We start from the raw sequence: 23,063 nt of genomic DNA, 5'->3' as shown, positions 1-23,063 counted from the left end.
AGTCCCAACTAGTATCCTCCCATGACTGGTATGTATCAAAGACTGGTATGTGCTCTCTTGTCTGTGGTAAAGATCACTTGCTACTAATGGAAAAATCTATTGGGTTTCCTTTCAAGACTACGAACCAGAATTACCAAATGTTTGACATCCAATACTCAATGATTAATAAATCAATGTGCTCTAGTGGTGTTGTTAAACAAAACAAACTTTAACCATTTTCATAGAAATAATACATGAATATTATTAGTGGATTTAAGTCAGTCGGAAAACATAAATATTGACAAGTAATATTGACAAAATATATAAACATTAGCTAATAATAGTTTTTTCCTTTGCGGTGTAATTAAACCAAAAGGGGACTGCAAAATCAATGCAATGTAGACATATTTATTAAAGTAGTTAATGTGGTGAACAAAATCCAGGTTTAATGAACTTGTTGTTTAGCCATGACTACAACATGGTTATTTGGCAATCTTATCTGTGCTAAATCTTCTAAAAACTTCATTTTCAAAGCAAACATTTCAAGCCCAATTAACCACTCTTTATCTTTATCTTCGTTTGATTTGATGTGTCCCCTCTTTCTACATTAATTAATTCATTCATTCATTCATTCACTCACTCACTCACTCACTCACTCACTCACTCACTCACTCACTCACTCACTCACTCACTCACTCACTCACTCACTCACTCACTCACTCACTCACTCACTCTGTCTGTCTGTCTGTCTGTCTGTCTGTCTGTCTGTCTGTCTGTCTGTCTGTCTGTCTGTCTCTCTCTCTCTCTCTCACTTTTCCTCTCCCTCCATCTCTCTTTCTCCCCCCCCATCTGTTTCTGTCCCTCTTTTTCTCTCTCCCTCCTGTCTCTTCAATCCTTCATCACTCTCACCTCTATTTTGTTTCTCACTTTGGCCATGTCTCCCTCCTTTCCTCCCCCCCCATCTCCCTTTCTCTCCTTTCCTTTCTCTCTCTCTCTCTCTCTCTCTCTCTCTCTCTCTCTCTCTCTCTCTCTCTCCATCTCTCTCTCTCTCTCTCTCTCCATCTCTTTTTGTTTTCTCTCTCCATCACCCCCTTGCATGGTTTCATTTGCCAGTCTGGATCCTCCCCCTTTGTAATTCCTATCATGTATTATTTTCTGTTACGATTCCTATAAATATGTTTCTCTGACTGAAGTCAATGCCCACTGTTACAGGGTACACTGACAGTATAGTTTCTAAAACTATGGATTAGGTCTGCCTGTACATGCTGGTATGTGAGTGATCCATCATTTGAAAACAAGAGTAACATTGTTTTTACTGCCCCAACAGCCTGTTTTGCAACTCTCAAGTATGTAGGTCAGATGACATCAGAGAAATGAATCATTGTATTGTACTAAATATACATATAAAGCACTCTTTATATAAACATCTGTATCCATTTAAATGTTCTGTGGTATGTTCATCAGAAAATGACAGCAATTGGAAAACCAAAGTTTGGGGCACAACATAAAGACACATGTCATAACATGTGGGACTATGCCACAGCATACTAGTTTATGTATCAATATCAACATACAAAATGTACACACCTGTGTAATTGAGTAAGTTGGAATTAACACTGAACACAAACTATTAATATACAATAATATATATGAGAGAGAGAGAGAGAGGGAGGGAGGGAGGGAGAGACATATATAATTTAGAACACAATAAATGGTTAATTAGTAAACAATGAATAAAATTGAATGACAAAAACTCCTAACAAATAATTGGCCTTAGTACCTTTGTTTTAAGGTGTGAATATCGACCTAATCAAACTGGATGTGTTTTTGATTTTTACTTGGGGAAATGTTGAGAACTCCAGACCAAACTCAATAAACTGTTGGTGAACAATAGGCTGGGGTGTTATTAAACATTCCTTTCATCTGTGTGAATATTGACTTATCACGCTGGATGTGTTTTTGTTTTTGACTTGGGAGTATTGTCATCGATAGACTGTTGAACACAATAAACTGTTAGTGAACAGTGGGCTGGGGTGTTGCTAAACCTTCCTTTCATCTGGATGTGTTTTTGTTTTTTACCTGGGAGTATTGTCATCGATAGACTGTTGAACACTAAACTATTAATGAACAGTGGGCTGGGGTGTTGTTAAACTTTCCTTTCATCTGGATGTGTTTTTGTTTTTCACCTGGGACTGCTGTGAATGCTATTGGGTTTTAGTTGATGTGCTTGTTTCACGCTCCACCTGCCTCCAGTTAACGGTTGTACCTGTAGTTAGCGGGTAAGCAATGCGAGAATGTGTGGGATTTTGGCTTCCAACCACGCACTATGTACATAACACAAATACTGGCAAGTATGTCTGTACTCAAACTATGCATAGCTACCTCTTTTAGCAGCCACAAACGTATTCATACAGGTCACACACAAAAATCTGGATATATCATCTAATAAATCGCACCATTTTGATTTTGTCTTTTTGTATCCACAAAAATAACCATACAGGTCAATTATTCTGTAAAGAATTAATGTTAGGTTTTAACTACAGTGAAGCCCTTCAACATTGGACCCTTTGTAAACTGGAATACCCTCAAAACTGGACATTTTTAATGTTAATTTTTTTAAATAACAATAAAGAACATGACCTCTCTAAACTGGATACCTCTAAAAACTGGAGTTTTTACTTGATCCTGTTGGTGTCCAGTTTATAGGGGTTTCACTGTATTAAACTGTTTCCTGGCACACGTTGGCTTGAGTAGATGTTTAGTTACGCTATAACATACAGATATTTCTTTAAATAACCAGAAAAGTAATCACGAGATCTATAGACAGTTATAGCTGTATGGTTTTAACTATTGCATGGGTCTTCTGTTACATATCATCTCCAGGGTGATGTTTAGTTCAACTACACATAAAAATCTCTTTGTGAGTCATAAAGATAATTATGCAGATCATTTCATAGAATTGACTTAGTTTTTTCCTTATTACATCTGTTTCCTGTCTGTCTTTTGGAGTGGCATCTAGCTTAGTTGGTAGAATGGTTTTATGCGTTGATCATGGAATTGAATACCCTTGGTTGAATCATTATCTATTTGAGTTTTTTTGCTGTCATAGCTAGTATATCAAACTATATATATCAAAGGCCATGGTATGTGCTGTCCTGCTAATGGAAAAGTGTATATTAAAGATCCCTTGCTATTATTGGATAAATGAAGCAGGGCCCATATTGTAGAAGCCATCTTAGCCCTACGAAATCGTAAAACCATCATAGGGTGTGACGTCACTACAGCACACGCCATAGTGACGTCATAGCTTACGATGATTTTATGATTTCGTAGGCTAAGATTGCTTCGAAAATACGGGCCCAGGTTTCCTCAAGAGTGGCAGGACGTAGCCCAGTGGTAAAGTGCTGTCCTGATGCACCATCGGTGAAGGATCAATTCCTGTCAGTTGTCCCATTGGGCCTTTTCTCGTTCCAGCCAGTGCACCACAACTGGTATATCAAAGGATGTGGTATGTGCTATCCTGTCTGTGTGATGGTGCATATAAAAGATCCCTTGCTACTAATGAAAAAATGTAGCAGGTTACGTCTGTAGGACTATGTCAAAATTACCAAATGTTTGACATCCAATAGCCAATGATTAATAAATCAATGTCTCTAGTGGTGTCGTTAAACAAAAACAAGCTTTTAACTTTTCCTCTGAAGATTACATGTATGAGTCACAACTACCAAATGTTTGACATCCAATAGCTGCTGGTGATTAATTAATCAATGTGCTCTAGTGGTGGTGTTAAACAAAAACACACTTTAATTTTTAACAGGATGCTTTGGGATACACAGTGACTTTTCAAAAAAGATGGAGATGATAGAATATTGCCTATATTAGATGTATTGTTCAAATAAATTAATGCAAGATACTGAATTGTACGGCAGGCATTGAATGTGTGACTTCCATTACTTCCTAATAGGATATTGTGACGTGCACATGTGTGTGTAGTTCTTTGTTAAAGATAAAATCAATGTCAGTCTATATATACATAATGTAGCAAGTGGATGGAGGTATTGTTTGAGTTTAAACAAAGCCGAATGGATTACCTAGTGGATGTGTCACTTCATTATGTAGGGCATTTAATGAGGTAATGAATAATTGTTTTGTGACACCCCAGCACAAGAAAATAACACATCAACTAGTGGATGTCAAACAAAGGAAGTATGCAAACGGTGGGTGTTTCTTTTTAAAAAGTATAGTGTGGTGGAAATGTTTTACTATCAGTTCATAGTGTTTGCCAAATGTTTTACTATCAGTTCATAGTGTTTGCCAAATGTTTTACTATCAGTTCATAGTGTTTGCCAAATGTTTTACTATCAGTTCATAGTGTTGCCAAATGTTTTACTATCAGTTCATAGTGTTTGCCAAATGTTTTACTATCAGTTCATAGTGTTTGCCAAATGTTTTACTATCAGTTCATAGTGTTTGCCAAATGTTTTACTATCAGTTCATAGTGTTTGCCAAATGTTTTACTATCAGTTCATAGTGTTTGCCAAATGTTTTACTATCAGTTCATAGTGTTTGCCAAATGTATCACCATAGTTCTGGCTTGCAAACTCTTTGTTTGAACTAATCTGTTTTGTTAACACAGTGAAACTTCTCTAAACCAGACACGCTTGGAACCAAGTAAAAAGTCCGGTTTCAAGAGGTATCCGGTTTGCAGAGGTTCTCTTCTGCACAGATATTTAAAAAGGGACTATGAAAAACATCCCGTTTTGAGACAATTCCGGTTTATACAGTGTCCGGTTTTGAGATAATTCCGGTTTATAAAGTGTCCCGTTTTGAGAAAAGTCTGGTTTATAGAGTGTCTGGTTTTGAGAGAATTCCAGTTTACAGAGTGTCCAGTTTTGAGAGGTTTCACTGTATTTAATATATGTAAACCACATGTTTGTGAAATACTTGTGATAACTGTATTGTTGAATTGGTTTTAATTTTACTCTTGTGGCAGTCAGATGAGTAATACTATTAGTGAATGTGTTAGGTTGTCTTAATTTATATCGGCTTGTTCTGTAGGACAAGTCATCATTTTCACTTCACTCACACAGATGTTTTTGCTGATGGAATCCAGTAATATTTACATACATATATGTAACTTGTCTCTCATTTGTCATCAAAACATCCACTCAAATGGAGCAAAAGTGTCAAACATGTTACAGGATCAAATTCATTAATATTTTTTTTTCTTTTTTCTCAGTATATTGTAGTTTTCCATTGATTTGTCCTGTCAAACAAGTTGTAATAACAGTTTTCTTGTCATGTACCCAAAACTACAAGCCTTAGTAACACAGACTGTGGGCCGATGTAGCCCAGTGGTGAAGTGGTCTGTAGGATCGATTCCTGTCAGTGGGCCCATTGGGCTATTTCTCGTTCCAGCCAGTGCACCACGACTGGTATATCAAAGGCTGTGGTATGTTCTATCCTGTCTGTGGGATGATACATATAAAAGTTCCCTTACTACTAATGGAAATATGTAAAGGGTTTCCTCTCTAAGACTATATAGTGGTTGAACATCGTAAGATACTACAGTGATTGAAGATGAGTAGGATGTTACAGTGGTTGAACATGCATAGGATGTTACAGTGGTTGAAAATGCGTAGGATATTAGTGTTTGAACATGTGTAGCGTATTAGTGTGGTTGAACATGTGTAGTATGTTACAGTGATTGAACATTGTAGGATATTACAGTGGTTAAATGTATAGGATATTACAATGATGAACATGTGTAGGATATTACAGTGGTTGAACATGTGTAGGATATTACAGTTGTTGAACATGTGTAGCATGTTACAGTGATTGAACATTGTAGGATATTATACAGTGGTTAAATGTATAGGATATTACAATGATGAAGATGTGTAAGATATTACAGTGGTTGAACATGTGTAGGATATTACAGTGGTTGAACATGTGTAGGATATTACAGTGGTTGAACATGTGTAGGATATTATAGTTGTTAAACATATGAAGGATTTTACAGTGGTGAACATGTGTAGGATATTACAGTGGTTGAACATGTGAGGATATGACAGTAGTATACATGTGTAGGATATTACAATGGTTAAACTTGTGTAGAATATTACAGTGGCTAACAATATTTAGGATATAACAGTATTAACAGTGGTTGAACATGTGTGTAGGGCATTAGCTGTTAAAAATGTAGGATATTACAGTGGTTGAACACATGTAGGATGTTACTGCAATGTTTTATGTGTTATCTGCTCCTTGCTGCCATGGTTTCTGTGTCTGTGTTATCAGGTCTGACAGTTTTATTAGCCTCGTATCACTGGGTAACCTGTAACTGGCGTTCCAGCCACTGCAGATTGTATCAGCCCTGAATCATCAATATCCCTAGAGAAAAATAAACATTTATGTACATGTATATATATATACATGTTTCTACATCAAAGAATTTTCTCTATACATAAGTTGTTTCCTTTGTTGGCATGCATTATAAGAGTTTTTAGAATAGTTTCTGTTTGTGTCTGTCCATATCATTATTGGGTTGAAATTAGGTTAATGTCTTATAACATGATAGCAGATTTTTGTTTAAAAAAATAGTTTCTTTTCTGAAATATAAATTTCTCAGCAGATATTATTTTTTAACTTCGTATTGATCATACCAAATTTATTTCTGAGAGTAATAAATACAAATTTGTTCAGCTTTTCCTGACCCAAACTTTTCTGTCTGGTCACCAGCAACTGTTCATATATTAATAGTTTTATAGTTCAATCAACTGGTAGAAAGGTGCTAGAAAAACCGTCTAGCACACCTCAACGGTAAATTTGTGCCCTTTTCATTGGTTAAGTGGTCTCGTTGTTTAGGAAGTAGACGACTGTTGCTACCTGTTGATTGCTGAGTAGGTGCATGTTACCAAGATATTGTGTGATCCCTGGGCAAGGTCATTGGGAACTTTGTTAACATTCAGTTAAGTTCAATTAACTTCCTGTCACGGGGATCATAGGATCCCCGTAACTGAATAAAACACAATTATCCAAATATCTCTCCTAACTGTATAGCTATTAGATCTCTCTGTATTGGGCAGTCTAATACCCGAGTGGCTCGGCTCTAGGTATAATCAGAGATAAGATCTATATAAATATATATGTATATAGCACGTTTAGTTCACTAGAAAACACAACAAAACACAATACACTTGTGAATCTGTATTACCACTACGCTGACAAATGTACTTGCCGCAGTAGTTAATTAACAACAACAATATAATAACAACCCAGAGCTAATCACTTAATTAGTTAATCACTAGGTGTCTAGTTTACACAATATTCTAATCACTTCACCGTGATACAACACGCACACGTGTGATATTTGAGAAACGCTGCCAGGGGAACTTAATTAATAAAGGAATTACAACTCTATTCCTAACTGGTTAATTTTTAATTAACCCTTAACTACTCATTCAGTAACCTTGTAATACAGAATTAATACTGGTACCTATCACAATAAAGACAATAACCTACAGTTTACCTAGGTCCTCTAGGATGACTGGCTAAGCTTTAATATATTAGAACAGTGAAGCCTACAATTTACTTCGTCAGATTACCGGAGACACTGTCTAAATAATATTGGTATAATACAGTATTAAAATATTTAAAGTCATATCAGTCACATCAAGGTTAGACAACAGAGCAGAAATATATATTTACCAGTCCAGACGGACAAACATTCCCCGGGAGCCTTCCAATGTTTCTCCTCGATATCTCTAAAATCCTATCTATTTATTCAAAAATCTCAGAGACAGCGAATATTGCCTGGAGGCACAACGCGGTACCTCACCTATCATGTGATATTGCCACAACTCCCAGAGACGGTATATTTTCTTAGATAGCCAGACTTACTGTTGCCTAGTTTGCCAGAAATACCCCGGTCGTAAACTGCACTACCTGAGTTATTACGTAACTACTGGCCACATGGCCTCCACACCTGGTCTAAGTGTGTATTAGGGGGTACGGTCGCGCGGAATATTACGTAACCATGCTGCACACGGCCCTCTAAAACAATTAACATCGCCACAGGCGAAAAGATAAGAGCATGTTCCGTCACACTTCCACTAATTGTTTTAGCACTTAATACTGTAAAAAGAAATGTTTTATATTTGACTAGATGTAACCCATGAGCTCCCTCTCTCTCCCTCCCTCCCCCCAATACGACTGTCATGTAAATAGCCAGTCGTTGTCATTAGCTGAGGCTATAAACACTGCCTTCGTATATTGTACATGTACTTCTGTTAAGTGACAAAGATGGGGCTTCCATCACTGTTGAAATTATGGAATGGATCATAGTAAGCAATATTTAGCATGATGTGTGTGCATTAAGGTCGACAACAATCGCTTTTCGCACCTTTGTTTTGCCTTCATACACAATAAATATAACACACCTCACTGTAATTTCACTTGAAATCCAAATTTCGAAAATGGTATATTAAGGTGCATTAGTAATATTCAAATAAAACAAAAATCAATAGCAATTTTGCATTGGAAATGTCATGTACCAGTTTATTGTTATTGTAAGGAAATGTAAAGTGACATCATTGGAATATTGATGTCATCCAAATTCTAAATTATTTGTATTATTACAATGTTTTGCAACATTAAAATAAAAACTGATCTACTAACTTTGACACCTGTCAAAATTCTGTAACGATCAGACAATGCTGTTTACAGGTCAGTATTTTTTAAATATTTTGTTTTCATAATTCTGTACAAAATATTAAGTTTAATTTTAAAAAGATGAAAGAAATAAAAAGTACCTTTTGTCAAATATATCATATCAAAAAATTACAGTTGGATATGTTATATTTATTGTGTACGAAGCCAAAACAAGGGTGCGAAAAGTGACTCTTGTCAATCTTAGTCAACTGAACCGAAGCTCAAAGAGCGATATAAGATCCATACGAAGTGTGGTATTGGATATGTACAAAAAAGGTAGTTGCCAGTGCAAATTAAAAGAGGATAAGTGGTTAGAATGATTGGAAATTTAACATGACCTTGCATATTATATTAGAGATACGGGAGTTCAAGTGATAGTGCACCCCCCCCAGCACCCCACCCCCCCCCCCACGCGCACACACACATACTCAAAGCGGTCATGGTTAAAGTGATTTAGTATCTAATCTGTAATTGCCTTTATGAATCGTTTAATGGATGGTTTGCTGTTCTTGTTTAATCCACCTAATATTTGAATTCAGTTTTCTGAATAGGAAAATCCACTACAGATTATTAATGGACATGATAGATAGTGTATCTGTTTTAATCCCATTACATGCAAGTTTATTTGTGATCACATTAATTTCTATTCTGGTTTTGATTATGTCATTAGAAAATCCCATCATTGTGTGTGTGTGTGTGTCTGTGTCTGTGTCTGTGTCTGTGTGTCTGTGTCTGTGTCTGTCTGTGTCTGTCTGTGTCTGTGTGTGTGTGTGTGTGTGTGTGTGTGTGTGTGTGTGTGTGTGTGTGTGTGTGTGTGTGTGTGTGTGTATAATGTGGAACCTGCCTAAACTGGATCACCTTGGGACCTCAGCATTTATCTCACTTGGAAAGGGATCCAGTATAATCAGTTTACATTTGTTCACCACTTTATTTATATACATGTATTGATTGATCTCCTATGCTGGAAAAACAGAGAGTTTAGCCCCAAAAACAAAAATCTATATTGTATCAACAGATATTCTGATGTGGCTAAGTTTTTTAAACCATGAAACAACAACACATCATGCATCATGTATACACACATTAAGAACACAAGTTTAATATATAAACATTTGAATCATCAGTTATGTGATTGACAAAATACACCTCATTTATTTTGTGCAAGAACATACCACTCGACCACTACATGGTCTCGTGGTATATATTCTTGTGCAATATACACTTTGCAATAAACAGGAAGCGAAAACAATGTATGTGAAGTTCTGTACATTTATTACATAGGGTTTATTACATTGAATACACAGGGGGGGATTTGAGACCAAGAAATTATAGTTAGTTTTAATAGGCATCTGATTTTATGAAGATCCCGTTTAACCTGATTTCAATGTATCAGTAGCATAATAACATAGACATGATGACGTGGGATTTTTAAAACCCAATTTGTCTGCTGTTTGTTAGGTTGTGAATATCTTTGGGGAAATCCCATGCATTAATTGCTATATATAGATTTTGTAAAACATTTATGGGATAACCACTGCACTGTATAATGTACGCCACATCTGATTTTATAAATATATGATGCTCATTTTATGTCACTAAGTTTTCACTTAATATGCTGATTGGATCGGTTTCAAATACTATTTATAGACATTATTGTATGAATGTTATTTAACACGTGATGTAAGTCTTCTTGTATCAGAACTAGTTAAAAACATTTGCCATTTAACAGCAGACAAATATAAGTGTATGTTGTTTGATTTAAGTTAATTATCTGTGTAGTAATATTAGTATTATTCACATTAATCTGACCACATGATGACAAGATTTAGTCTGAGATGTGTCCAAGCACCACAGGTACATTATACCATATTATGTTTGACACTTTACCTTCAGTTACAGTCTCTCTCTCTCTCAAGCTGTCACTCTCACTCTTTCTTTTTTAACATTTGTGTCTCTGTCCATCTCTTTGTTGCTATTTCACGGACTCTCTCCCTCCATACTTTCTCTCTCTCTCTCTCTCTCTCTCTCTCTCTCTCTCTCTCTCTCTCTCTCTCTCTCTCTCTCTCTCTCTCTCTCTCTCTCTCTCTCTCGCGTCCCTAAATTAATGCAAGTGACGGTGGGCAGACTAAAATGCGACATGAAATTAATGCGAGTGGTTTCCATATGAAATATTACTTTCCTCATAATATAAGTCTGTGTACTTTTCGCTTAAATCAGAGTTACAAGTATCTTTAATGAGATCAACTCACTAACATGTCAGTGTATACATCACTTAACCGGTTCCTCGTATGCTGTTGTGTAATAGCTTGAGCATAATAAAATTCTGTTCTGTTTAGTTACTAGTGTCCCCAGTGAGATCAACTCGAAGCATATTTTTGCATCAGAGAGATTTTGTTTTATTATTGAGATTAATTGCATAGGCCTGTTCTGTTGTCTTCAACCAAATACTACTGCACCAAAAAAAGCACTGAAAATGTGTTACCAGTTTTAAAAAACATTACGCTGTTTACATTTAGCTGTTTGCCCATCACTGCAACAGATGTCAGACAGAGTGTGCATGTTGGGAGGTGTTTCCTCGTGTAACGTCTATGTCAACTGGATCAGCTGTTTGCCACTTTTTGTCTGGCCGGTGGCATTTGCAGAGTTTGTAGCCACACCGATCTGAAAGAACGGCAAAGATCAACTCTGGGTACATAAATCTGCAAGTTTGTGTCTGGCTGGGAGTGCCATGTCAGCTCCTGTTCAGCTGCTGCTGTCATTAAGTGTTTTCAGTTTGTTCTTGGGCTGGTGTCCAATTAGCGTTCAGACATGCAGTCACACAGTCACACAGTCACAGGCTGTCTGCAGGTCACACGCGAAGGTTACTGGTTAGTTATTGGTGAGAGAGATGGTGATTGACATTATAGTGCAGAGGAATAATGGTTAGTGATCAGTGAGAGAGAAGTTGGTGCAGTGGTCTGTGAAGAGGGATAATGATTAGTGAGAAGAAGAAATCTGTGCAGTGCCTGTCCAAGGCAGAGGAATAATGGTTAGTGAGTTGACCAGTTGGTGCAGTGGCCTGATATGCCAGAGGAATAATGGTTAGTGAGAGGGCAGTTGTTGCAGTGGCCTGATGTCATGACAGAAGAATAATGATTAGTGATTAGTGAGGGAGTGATTGGTGCATTGGCCCGACATCAGGGAAGAGGAAAAATGGTTAGTGAGGGAGTGATTGGTGCATTGGCCCGACATCAGGGAAGAGGAATAATGGTTAGTTAGTGAGGGAGTTATTGGTGTAGTGGCCTGGTATCAGGGAAGAGGAATAATGGTTAGTGACTAGTGAGAGAGCATTTGGTACAGTGGTCTGTGAACAAGGCAGGAATAATGGTTAGTGACTAGTGAAAGCATTTAGTGTAGTGGTTATAAAGGTCATTGAAATGTGGTTGGTGATTACAGGAATAAATCTGTGCAGTGCCTGTTCAAAGCAAAGGAATAATACTTGGTAATGAGGGGCGGGGGGGGGGGGGGGGGGGGGGGGGGGGGGGGGGGGGGGGGGGGGGGGGGAGAACGAGAGTGGTATCAGTGCAGTGGCCTGATGGTAGGGCACAGGAATAATTGTGGGTGATTAGAGGGAGTCAATAAAGGGGCTGCATAGGGCAAAGTAATGTAGCTAGCTTAATGGTTAGTGAAAGAGAAGTGTGCTTTGCCTTTGAGAGCAAATGGAATAATGGTTAATATATAGAGATTTAACACCACAAACGTGTGCATGTTGTGCTGTGTGCCTATTTGTTGTGATGATGTTGCTGCTATGAGCAGTGATTACAGTATGAGTGTTGGACAAATCAGAACCAGGTGGTGGTAGGTGTCAATGACGGGTATCTGTAGCATGGCACTGCTGGACGTATGATATGTCTGTATATTTATGTGCATCTCTTAAATAACAAAGTTATTAAACATTCATGATCCAGCCAGTGCACCACGACTGGTATGTCAAAGGCTGTGGTATGTGGTACCCTGTCTGTGAGATGGTGCATATAAAAGATTCCTTGATGCTAATGAAAATGTTTTTGGGGGGTTTCCTCTCTGATACTGCAGGTCAAAATTACCAAATGTTTGACATCCAATAGCCAATGATTAATAAAATCAATGTACTTTAGTGGTGTCATTAAACAAAATTAATTTTTCAACATTGATGATGGCTGGTAAAAGCGAACACTTTCCCACATCTTTATAGACGCATGTAATATGGATTTACCCAATTTTCAGTTATTCTCGAACCTAGGAGATCAGAAACTTTGTTTTCCAGATTGTTTTTGTAGTGCCATGAGATACTGGGCTGACATTTTGTGTTTAGCCTTATCAAGTTCAACTTTCATAGTGATTTACCCATTTTTATGAGAGTTATGGCCCTTGAACTAGGAGATACAAAAACATTTTGGGCGTGGTAATTCTATTAATGTTGAGCTACATGTAGGTAGCAGACCTCAGTTGCCTACTATGGATGGTCATAACTGGTTTTGTGTGATTATTAAAACAAATATCTTTTTCTCCAGGTGGGAAGCTAACCTTCCTTGCTGTCCATGCAGTATGGATGGTCATATCTGAGTTTGTGTGATTATTTACTCTAATTATCTTCTTCAGGTTCTGCCAAGAGAAGCATCTTCCATGTCAGCTCTCCGGGATCAGTCGGCGCCACCTGTCTCAGGTCAGTTACTGTCTGTCAGGTCACGTGATATGACCTGTATGTAACGTGTGTGATATGTGCTCAAATTAATATATTATACGGCATTGTAATTGTGACCCACCCTTGCGAATTTGGTCATATGTCGCAAAAAATATTCGTAATCTGTAGAGTGTCAGCTTTGATGTGGTGCAAAAATTATTAAAATATATTGATTTTTGACAGAGTTAGAGCAAAAAATATTCGCTGATAAATGAGACCATTATTTTGAGATAAAGGCCTCCGAAGATCAGTTCCTGGATTTTGATGACTGATATCAAAACACCATAGCAACAATATACTTAAAATAAAGGTAAAGCTCTCAAATGTTCCACACATTAACATTAAGTCATGAACTACATGAAAGAATATGATTTATAGGTTCAGGGTGGTTAAATACAATGAAATTAAATAACTTAATTTAATACATAGTAAAAACATTTTGTTTTTTTAACAACACTACTAGTGTACAGTAATATTGTAATTAATATACTGTACAGTATTGTAATTAATATGTTGTACATTATTGCAATTAATATATATTGTACTATATTGTAGTTAAAATATTGTAATTAATGTACAAAATTGAAATTATTATATCATACTAATATGTTGTACAGTACTGAAATTGTAATTAATTAATGTAATGTATTGAACAGTATTGTAATTAATTTATTGTACTATATTATAATTAATGGACTTAACAGTATTGACATTACTGTGTTGTACTGTATATTAATATGTGGTACAATATTGTAATGAATATATTGTACAGTATTGACATTACTGTGTTGTACTGTATATTAATTACTACACTGTACCGTAGTGTCCTGTGGTGACATATGACAGTGCTGTTAGGTGAGATCAGTATGTTACACGCACTGAGCTGAAATCATTGTACGATATTAATCTGTCAGTTGCTACAGTACACATAACCAGCATCCATTAAAAACACTGTTTAATTACACTCGTATCATTTCCCTTGCTTGACTACAGCAAGAAAATAATGGTATGTAGTATTGGGTGATGTTTTCTATAGATTTGTGTTAATCATACAACTCACAACCAGTCTACAGTAGGTCATAGTGGTTAGAGCTATACTATTATAACACACAGATTAAATTTGTGTTAATCTAATAACACGCAACTAGTCTAGTAGGTCACATTGGTTAGTGCTATAATATTATAACACTGATTAAATTTGTGTTAATCAAATAACACGCAACTAGTCTAGTAGGTCACATTGGTTAGTGCTATAATATTATAACACTGACTAAATTTGTGTTAATCATATAACACACAACCATTCTAATAGACTGATTAAACATTCTAATAGACTGATTAAACTTACGTTAATCATATAACGTGCAACCAGTCTAATAAGTCAGGGTGGTTTGAGCTATACTATTATAACACTGATTAGATTTGCATAAATTGATTAAATTTGATCAAATAGGCCCACCGATGGGGATCGATCCTAGACCCGACCGTGCATCAGGGGTGTGCTTTACCACTATAGGCTACTTCCAGCCTCCTGTAATATTATAACAGACTGATTAAGTTAGCATTATACAGATCCTCCTCATATATTGTATGAAACGAAAACCATGTGTAACATCAGCTGATGTTTTCTATAATATTATAACAGACTGATTAAGTTAGCATTATACAGATCCTCCTCATATATTGTATGAAACGAAAACCATGTGTAACATCAGCTGATGTTTTCTGTAATATTATAACAGACTGATTAAGTTAGCATTATACAGATCCTCCTCATATATTGTATGAAACGAAAACCATGTGTAAGATCAGCTGATGTTTTCTGTAATATTATAACAGACTGATTAAGTTAGCATTATACAGATCCTCCTCATATATTGTATGAAACGAAAACCATGTGTAACATCAGCTGATGTTTTCTGTAATATTATAACAGACTGATTAAGTTAGCATTATACAGATCCTCCTCATATATTGTATGAAACGAAAACCATGTGTAACATCAGCTGATGTTTCCTGTAATATTATAACAGACTGATTAAGTTAGCATTATACAGATCCTCCTCATATATTGTATGAAATGAAAACCATGTGTAACATCAGCTGATGTTTCCTGTAATATTATAACAGACTGATTAAGTTAGCATTATACAGATCCTCCTCATATATTGTATGAAACGAAAACAATGTGTAACATCAGCTGATGTTTTCTATAATTTGTACAGACCTGTTTTAATCAAAACACACAGCCAGTCTATAGTAGGTCAGGGTCCTAATTCACTAAACTCTCACAACTTTGTGATCTCGCAGTGCCATGCTAAAAGACTTGCAAAGAGGATGCTTTGTTGTCTAACAGAGCCTTAAGAGACCTTTGTGAATTAGGCCCCAGATTGGCTTGTAGTAGATAGATTAACAGGCTAGAGGTATTAACTGATTGATGGAATTTGTCCCTGGTCTGTACACACCCATATCGTATATCACGTGAAAACGATATGTAGCAACAAATGATGTTTTCAGTAGCTGATATAGATCTGTGTTAATCCTAGCATATGCCACTGGTCTAGTATATACAGGTTGCATAGTACCAAAGAACAGAGTTCTGTATCAAAGTTCGAGGTGCACCGTCAAATATTTAAGAAGTAAAAGCAGCTGTGGGTGTGATTGGTAGTAATATGTGACATTGATTATTTGTGCAAATACTATTATCCATTGACAATAAATAAATACACTTTTATTTGTTATACAGTTGTTATGCAGTATATACCAGAGGTTGAAACTAATGCGGGGTACCCCCAAAATTGGAACTGCAATTTTCAGCAGAAATGACGGTTGCTAATAAAAACATTAATTAAATCTCTTAAATGATATGTGACCCACCCTCCCCCAGTTTCTTGTAGGTAGATTAGATGTGAGGTGCCACACTTTTTATTGCTGTACTTCCTGGGTTTCTTGATATGCTGCTTATATCAGTTTTATCAGTAAATGTTAACATTATCGGCAATAGGAATTGATTTGGTATATTAGAACCTACAGGTCAGTGTCTAGATCTTAATAAGATCAAGCCACATAACTGTGATTAAATTTGTTCTATACAGACTTTCATCATGTATCAACTAGTGCTTTCTATAATTTTAATGAATCTGTGTTTAAGAAGGGTGGGCGGGATCTAGCACAGTGGTAAAGCACTCACCTGATGTGCTGGCGGTTTAGGATCGATCCCCATCGGTGGGACCATTGGGTTATTTCTTGTTCCAGCCAGTGCACCATGACTGGTATATCAAAGGCAGTGGTATGTGCTATCCTGTCTGTGGGATGGTGCATATAAAAGATCCCTTGCTGCTAATGGAAAAATGTAGCAGGTTTTTTTTGATGACTACGTGTCAGAATTACCAAATGTTCGACATTCAGTAGCCAATGATTGTGTGCTCTAGTGGTGTTGTTAAACAAAAAGAAACTTTACTTAACTTAATCTGTGTTTAGGCCAGATTAATACACAGCTGAATTAGAAGGTGAATGTCTAGAGTCACGTAACACACTGGTTTGATGTGTCTCTCTTTACACTTACCCTCATTATATAACATCAGTAGAAAAAGTAATGTCTTCCAGTCAAGATAAGGTTTGAGGTGGAGCTGACAAGTGGTGCAGTTAATAGAATAATCAGTGAAAATGTAACCACATCCATTCACAACATGCCAAATACAGATATGATAAATGTCTAGGGTTTCCCTGATTTTGGGGTTTTATTGTCACCTTGTTCATTGATGAAGATCGAGCTTACAATAACCCACATAGTTTTTAAAATCCCAAAATGTTTTCCACATTTCGTTTTCCATGTCTATAAATAATACCAATAGTTTTCTTTCATGACATACCTGTGTACACATGTAGCAGCAGAAAAAAGTAAATAATTTTGGAAAAGAATATAGCTGGGCAGTATTGAAATTTCACGTTCGGTATCAGTATTTTCGGGGTGATTTACCTCAGTTACGGTACAGTGTTTGATATTGATACAATACCGATTGTGATATTGAACAGTATTTTCGGTATACTCGGCTTTAAATGCATGGCTGAGTTACGTCTCACCCACGAATATCAACTATATAAAAGTAAATTCCATACACAAGGCCCTCGTCTCTCTCTTCTTTTCAGCTATTTTGGGTACATCAGATATACATGTAGTGTTAGTGCTTTACTATATGGTGGCAAACATTTTTTAATACTGAAATTTTGGTATTTTGAGATTTGCTCGATATGGTAAATCGGTATTAATATGATATCGATACCGAACGGTATATAAGGTATACCGTCCAGCTCTAGAAAAGAAATATACTCCTAGAATCAAGTGAATTATCATAACTTTAATTGCATTTTAATAGAATCAAGTGATTGATTAAAATGATACAATGATTAAAATTAGGGTTACATTTTGAATGAAACAAATAATTAAAATTGTGTAATTCTTCCTAGAATTATGTGAACTGTAAAAATTGTGTGAGCTTTTGAAGTAATTAATATTTACATCAAAGCACTGGAGTGTGTAAGAGGTTGGATTTGCTGGAAACTGTTATTGTTTATTGCCATGGAAACGGTGATATAGAAGTGTGATTATATCACATGGAAACAGTGATATAGAAATGTGATTGTGTCACTGTCTGATTGACTGGTTATCAGCTCGTATTATTCTTATTGTTAATATCCCATTTCAAGCCTTGTTATAGCACCCAGTAATGTTATCATTCATCGGCTGTGACCCAAGTGTTTTCTTTCATTAAGAATTGTTTACATTCTACAAATTACAAACACACAGGTACAAATGTATATGGTTCATTGCATGGGAAAGCCTGTTCGAAAAGTTTTATAAATTTTATAATATATCTGCTATTATACAAGACACTTTGTCTTGTATAATAGCAGATATATTATAAAATTTTAAAAATAGTTTTTTGCAGAAACCACATTAAAATTAAATGTACATATACATAAAAATATTGACATACAAATATTGATATTTCTATTTAAAGTAGCAGATATACAAGTACATATGCATGTAATGTATATACAGTGAAACCCCTCTAAACTGGACACCCTCGGGACCAATATAAAACGTTCGGTTTTAAGAGGTATCTGGTTTAGTGAGGTTAAGTTCTTTACCGATTTAAAAAAAGGACCATGAAAAATGTCCGGTTTTGAGGGAATTCCAGTTTACAGAGGGTCCGGTTTTGAGAGGTTTCACTGTACATGCAAAAGAATCATGTTCAGGAGAGCAGACAATAGAGGGCAGTCATTAGACTGTGTGTTTAGCATTTAACGTAAGATGAATGTGATAAAAGACAATGTACCCGTCGAAATTATTTAAGAGTACTCAACCTCCTAAACAAGCCACAGGTAAATTGTAAATGCACACACGCACGCACGCATACACACGCATGCACGCACGTGCACACACACAGAACAGTCTCCATCAAAAATTTATTAATCACAATATGCATGTAAAATTTGTACTTTGTCTGAATAAATAACTGTTTGAAATAAAACTTTTGGACAATTAAAACAGCTAAATGTGATGAAGTGCTTAATATGGGTACAGTAAGTGTTGTTTTCATATAATATTATATTAAGCTTCTTATTTAAATTTTCAGTATTATGAATTTATGTTATTAATTGTTGTTTTTCAGGTTCTAATCTACGACCTTCACATTCATTCAAGGACAAGAGGTCATCTTCTGCACCAATCAAACCTCAGGTCAGTATGAATATTAATATTTATTTTGAATATGGATATCATCAAATCTCAGTTGTCTAGATAAATATTAATACTACTTTTGAAAATTGAGATAATCAAACCTTTGAGCGAAAACTAATCGTTGGTTTGAATATGGAGATTATTAAACATCAGGTCAGTGTAAATATTAATAGTTAAACTGAATATGGTGTTTACTGATGTTCTTTATTGTTTGGGGGGGGGGGGGGGGGAGTCTTGTTGGTATCAGTGGACCCATTCTCTGATTGGGGTTTTTCCCGTCTCATGTAGTTCACCACAACTGATATATCAAAGGTTATGGTATGTGCAGTCCTGTCTGTGGTAAAATGCATATAAAAGATCAGTTGCTTCTAATCGAAAAATGTTATGGGGTTCTTCTGTGACTACGAGTAGGCCTAAACAAATTTCCAAATGTTTGACATCGAGTTGCTGATTATTAATAAATCAATGTGCTCTAGTGGTGTCGTTACTTTTTTAACAAAAACAAACTTGCATTAGATCCCCTACCGGTCCAACCGGAAGGGACCATAGGTTTTATTTCCATCCTTCTGTTTATCCATCTATCCGTCCGTCCGTCCATCCATCCGACATATAGGTTTCCGCATGTTTTTTTCACAATGCCTTGAGATATTCAGCTGAAATTTTGTGCTGTATCATGTACCATTATAGATCAAGTTTGACTTCCATGGCAATTTACCTATTATTCACAGAGTTATGGCCTTTGAACTTAGAATATATAAGAAGAAGAAAAAAATTGGACACAATAGGGGACATGTATTGCTTTGTATTACTCTTAGAATGCTGGTTGTTGTAAAAATAAATGTCATATACTTCTCATTGTGTACATGTATGTGTGTATTAATATTACAGAACCAGCAGTCAGCAGTTCCCCCATTCTTACCTCACCGAAACAGTCTACCAACACCCAGGTATGTGGAACACACATTATTGTAATAATTGTCTGTTAATCATAGCCTGCCTTCATGATTCATATGACACTGGTTATTCATCTATATATGTATACCTGCATGTCTGTCTTGTCCTGTTATTCCCCCCTAAACCCATCGTAATAAAATATTAGGTTATTCAGGTTTCTAACAAATTGTGCAGGGCTCACTTTTTTCAGTGAAAATCAGTAATCCACTACCAGACAGTGTAAGTTAACCAGTTAAGGTTCCAATAATATCAATTTAAAAGACATAACAAGCAACACACCACCACCACCAAAACCCCCCAAAAACAAACAAACAAACAAACAAAAACCAAACAAACAAAAACCAAACAAACAAACAAAAAACCCCAAACCAAACAAACAAACTAAAAAACCCAAACCAAACCAAACAAACAAACAAACAAAAAAACCCAAACCAAACAAACAAACTAAAAAACCCAAACCAAACAAATAAACAAAACACACAACCTCAGTGTAACATTCAGTGTTGAGGCAACATCTGTTAGAAAGTTCAGTTTTCACATGCCCAGATAATAGTTATATCATTTATTGCCGTCAAATTAATTAATAAAATAACATGCAACACATTGTGAAAAAAATCCACATGGATTCCCTTGAAGTAAAATTGAGGTAATCCACATGGATTCCCTTGATGTAAAATTGATGTAATCCACATGAATTCCCTTGATGTAAAATTGATGTAATCCACGTGGATTCCCTTGATGTAAAATTGATGTAATCCACGTGGATTCCCTTGATGTAAAAATTTGATCAAAATTGAGCACTGAAACTCCAGAGAATGTTTTACATTTACATCTGTGTTAAATACATTATCCTGACAAAATGTTCTCTTTCTTGTATCTCTCGTGCACAGTGTTAATGTAGTACAAAACCACACTTGTGTGATATATCGCTGGTAGTTCAGTTGTTAAATACTTTTTCCTGACTAAATGTTCTCTTTCTCTGAATATGTGTCTCTCGTGCACAGTGTTAATGTAGTACAAAACCACACTTGTGTGATTATATCGCTGTTAACTCACTGCAAGCTTTTGATTTGTATTCTTGAGCATGATTTCATTTAAGAACATGTACTTCTTACACCCGCAAAATGATGTTTTTGCCAAGATGATAAGCTAGCGAGTTTTATGAAGCTAATTAGTGTGTTTTGCTGTCGACAGCTCGTTTGATTGTGACAGTTTTAGTGAGGGGGAGAGTATTAAAATGATAACACGCTCTTAAAGTGGTTTCACACAGCCATGAGATAACAGCAAATATATACCAGCCAGCAAGTAACCTCTGTGAAATAAACTACATGTGCTACTGTTTACCTGTCAGCATGTTTGGCTACTTAATGAATATGTTAGATAATGGTAGTTAGCATATTGGGTTAGTTCATGAAATAAGTCATATACCAGGCAGCAAATTGGGTTACTTCATGAAGTAAATTGTATACATCAGTCAGCAAGTTGTCTTGCTCCCACAAAATAAGTTGTATATCAGTAAAAAAAAAAGTTGTGTTACTTCATGAAGTAAGTTTTATGCCAGTGACAAAGTTGTGTTACTTCATGAAGTAAGTTTTATGCCAGTGACAAAGTTGTGTTACTTCATGAAGTAAGTTTTATGCCAGTGACAAAGTTGTGTTACTTCATTTTTTTATATCATTAATAGCAATTTGTGCTATTCACTAAATTCAAAATGTATTATAGGATTATGAATGAATGAAGTTTTAATGACATGTTAGTAAGAAAAGTATATTGGCTATTGGGTGTCAAACACATATGTGAAAACGCCAGTCATAGATTTTACTTGTGCAGGTTCATCAAATAACATTTATATAATTAGGTAAGACTAGAATGGCTTTTCTTTTTTTTTTACTTAGTAAACAATTCATAATGTGAATGAGCTAATAGGGTGACCTTTACCCAACTCCATCTACATCTATTTGGCCAGATGTCAGAGTGTCAATATTTGGGTAAAATGGAAGTTGACGTGCATGTAAAGATGTACAAGTCCCATTTCTGCCCGTGTCATGACACCTGTGTTTAAACATATCGCTCGGCTACATGTAATGTCATGTTGGTCAGTTTGTTCAGTATCACATGAAGCTGAAATTGTATGATCTACACCTACAACAGTCAATAGCCAATGAGAAAGCTTGATTTACAATATTAGACTTGTCTTGTCTAAACCCAGACCAGTGTTCGTTTTTTGGTGTGTGTGTGTGTGTGTGTGTGTGTGTGTGTGTGTGTGTGTGTGTGTGTGTGTGTGTGTGTGTGTGTGTGTGTGTGTGTGTGTGTGTGTGTGTGTGTGTGTGGAAGTGGATTCTGTTCATAATTGCATAAATGACAAAAATACTAAAGTTATAAACTTAAAAAGTTATATTGCTATGGCACTATGGCATAACTGTGTAGTACAATTATTGTATTAATAAACCAATGTTGTTAATACATCGCTTTCATCCTTTTATTATGTGTCAACATAAAGTAATATTCTTTTAAATTTCTAACCGAATTTATTTTGTTGATTGATTTTTTAAATTATTTGTTTTTTAATTTGTTTTGAGGGGGTAAATGAGGGTTTAGCATAACATACATGAAATGATACTGAATCATAACACTTCAGATTGGCAAAAGCATCGTTGAAAAATATATTGATGTTAACCATTTATGCTAATTGTTATAACTTGATATTAATTGTTGTGTATTTTTATTTGAATTCTTTGAAGTATTACTGTACCCATATTATGCACATTATTATTATTATTATTTTTATTATTTTAACTGTTTGCTGACTATTAAACAAGCAGATTTTTAACAACCAGTCATTCCTGTAGGAAGTGTGTTTGTGTCTAATTGACAAGCAGATTTGTAATAACCAGTCATTCCTGTAGGAAGTGAGATGAAAACGTGTGTCCAATTAACTGATGACTTGTTTTTCCATTGTATCATGTTTTACAT

General features: G+C 35.7%; 1 protein-coding gene across 6 annotated transcripts in view; it reads left to right on the top strand.

Annotated features, from left to right (window-relative positions):
- The window catches only part of LOC121384648 (A-kinase anchor protein 13-like), a 262,118-nt gene that overhangs the window by 179,127 nt on the left and 59,928 nt on the right, over positions 1-23,063 (top strand). For all 6 annotated transcript variants that reach the window (XM_041515136.1, XM_041515150.1, XM_041515144.1 and 3 more), the window contains 3 exons: positions 13,312-13,375; positions 19,069-19,136; positions 20,025-20,083. In XM_041515136.1, coding sequence (XP_041371070.1) covers positions 13,312-13,375; positions 19,069-19,136; positions 20,025-20,083 — 191 coding nt within the window. The remainder of the gene's footprint in view (positions 1-13,311; positions 13,376-19,068; positions 19,137-20,024; positions 20,084-23,063) is intronic.

Source organism: Gigantopelta aegis, chromosome 2 (genome assembly GCF_016097555.1).
Source record: "Gigantopelta aegis isolate Gae_Host chromosome 2, Gae_host_genome, whole genome shotgun sequence".
In the NCBI taxonomy this organism is placed as follows: domain Eukaryota; kingdom Metazoa; phylum Mollusca; class Gastropoda; order Neomphalida; family Peltospiridae; genus Gigantopelta; species Gigantopelta aegis.
Note: the sequence above shows the minus strand (reverse complement) of the source record. Positions and strands in the feature narration are given on the sequence as shown.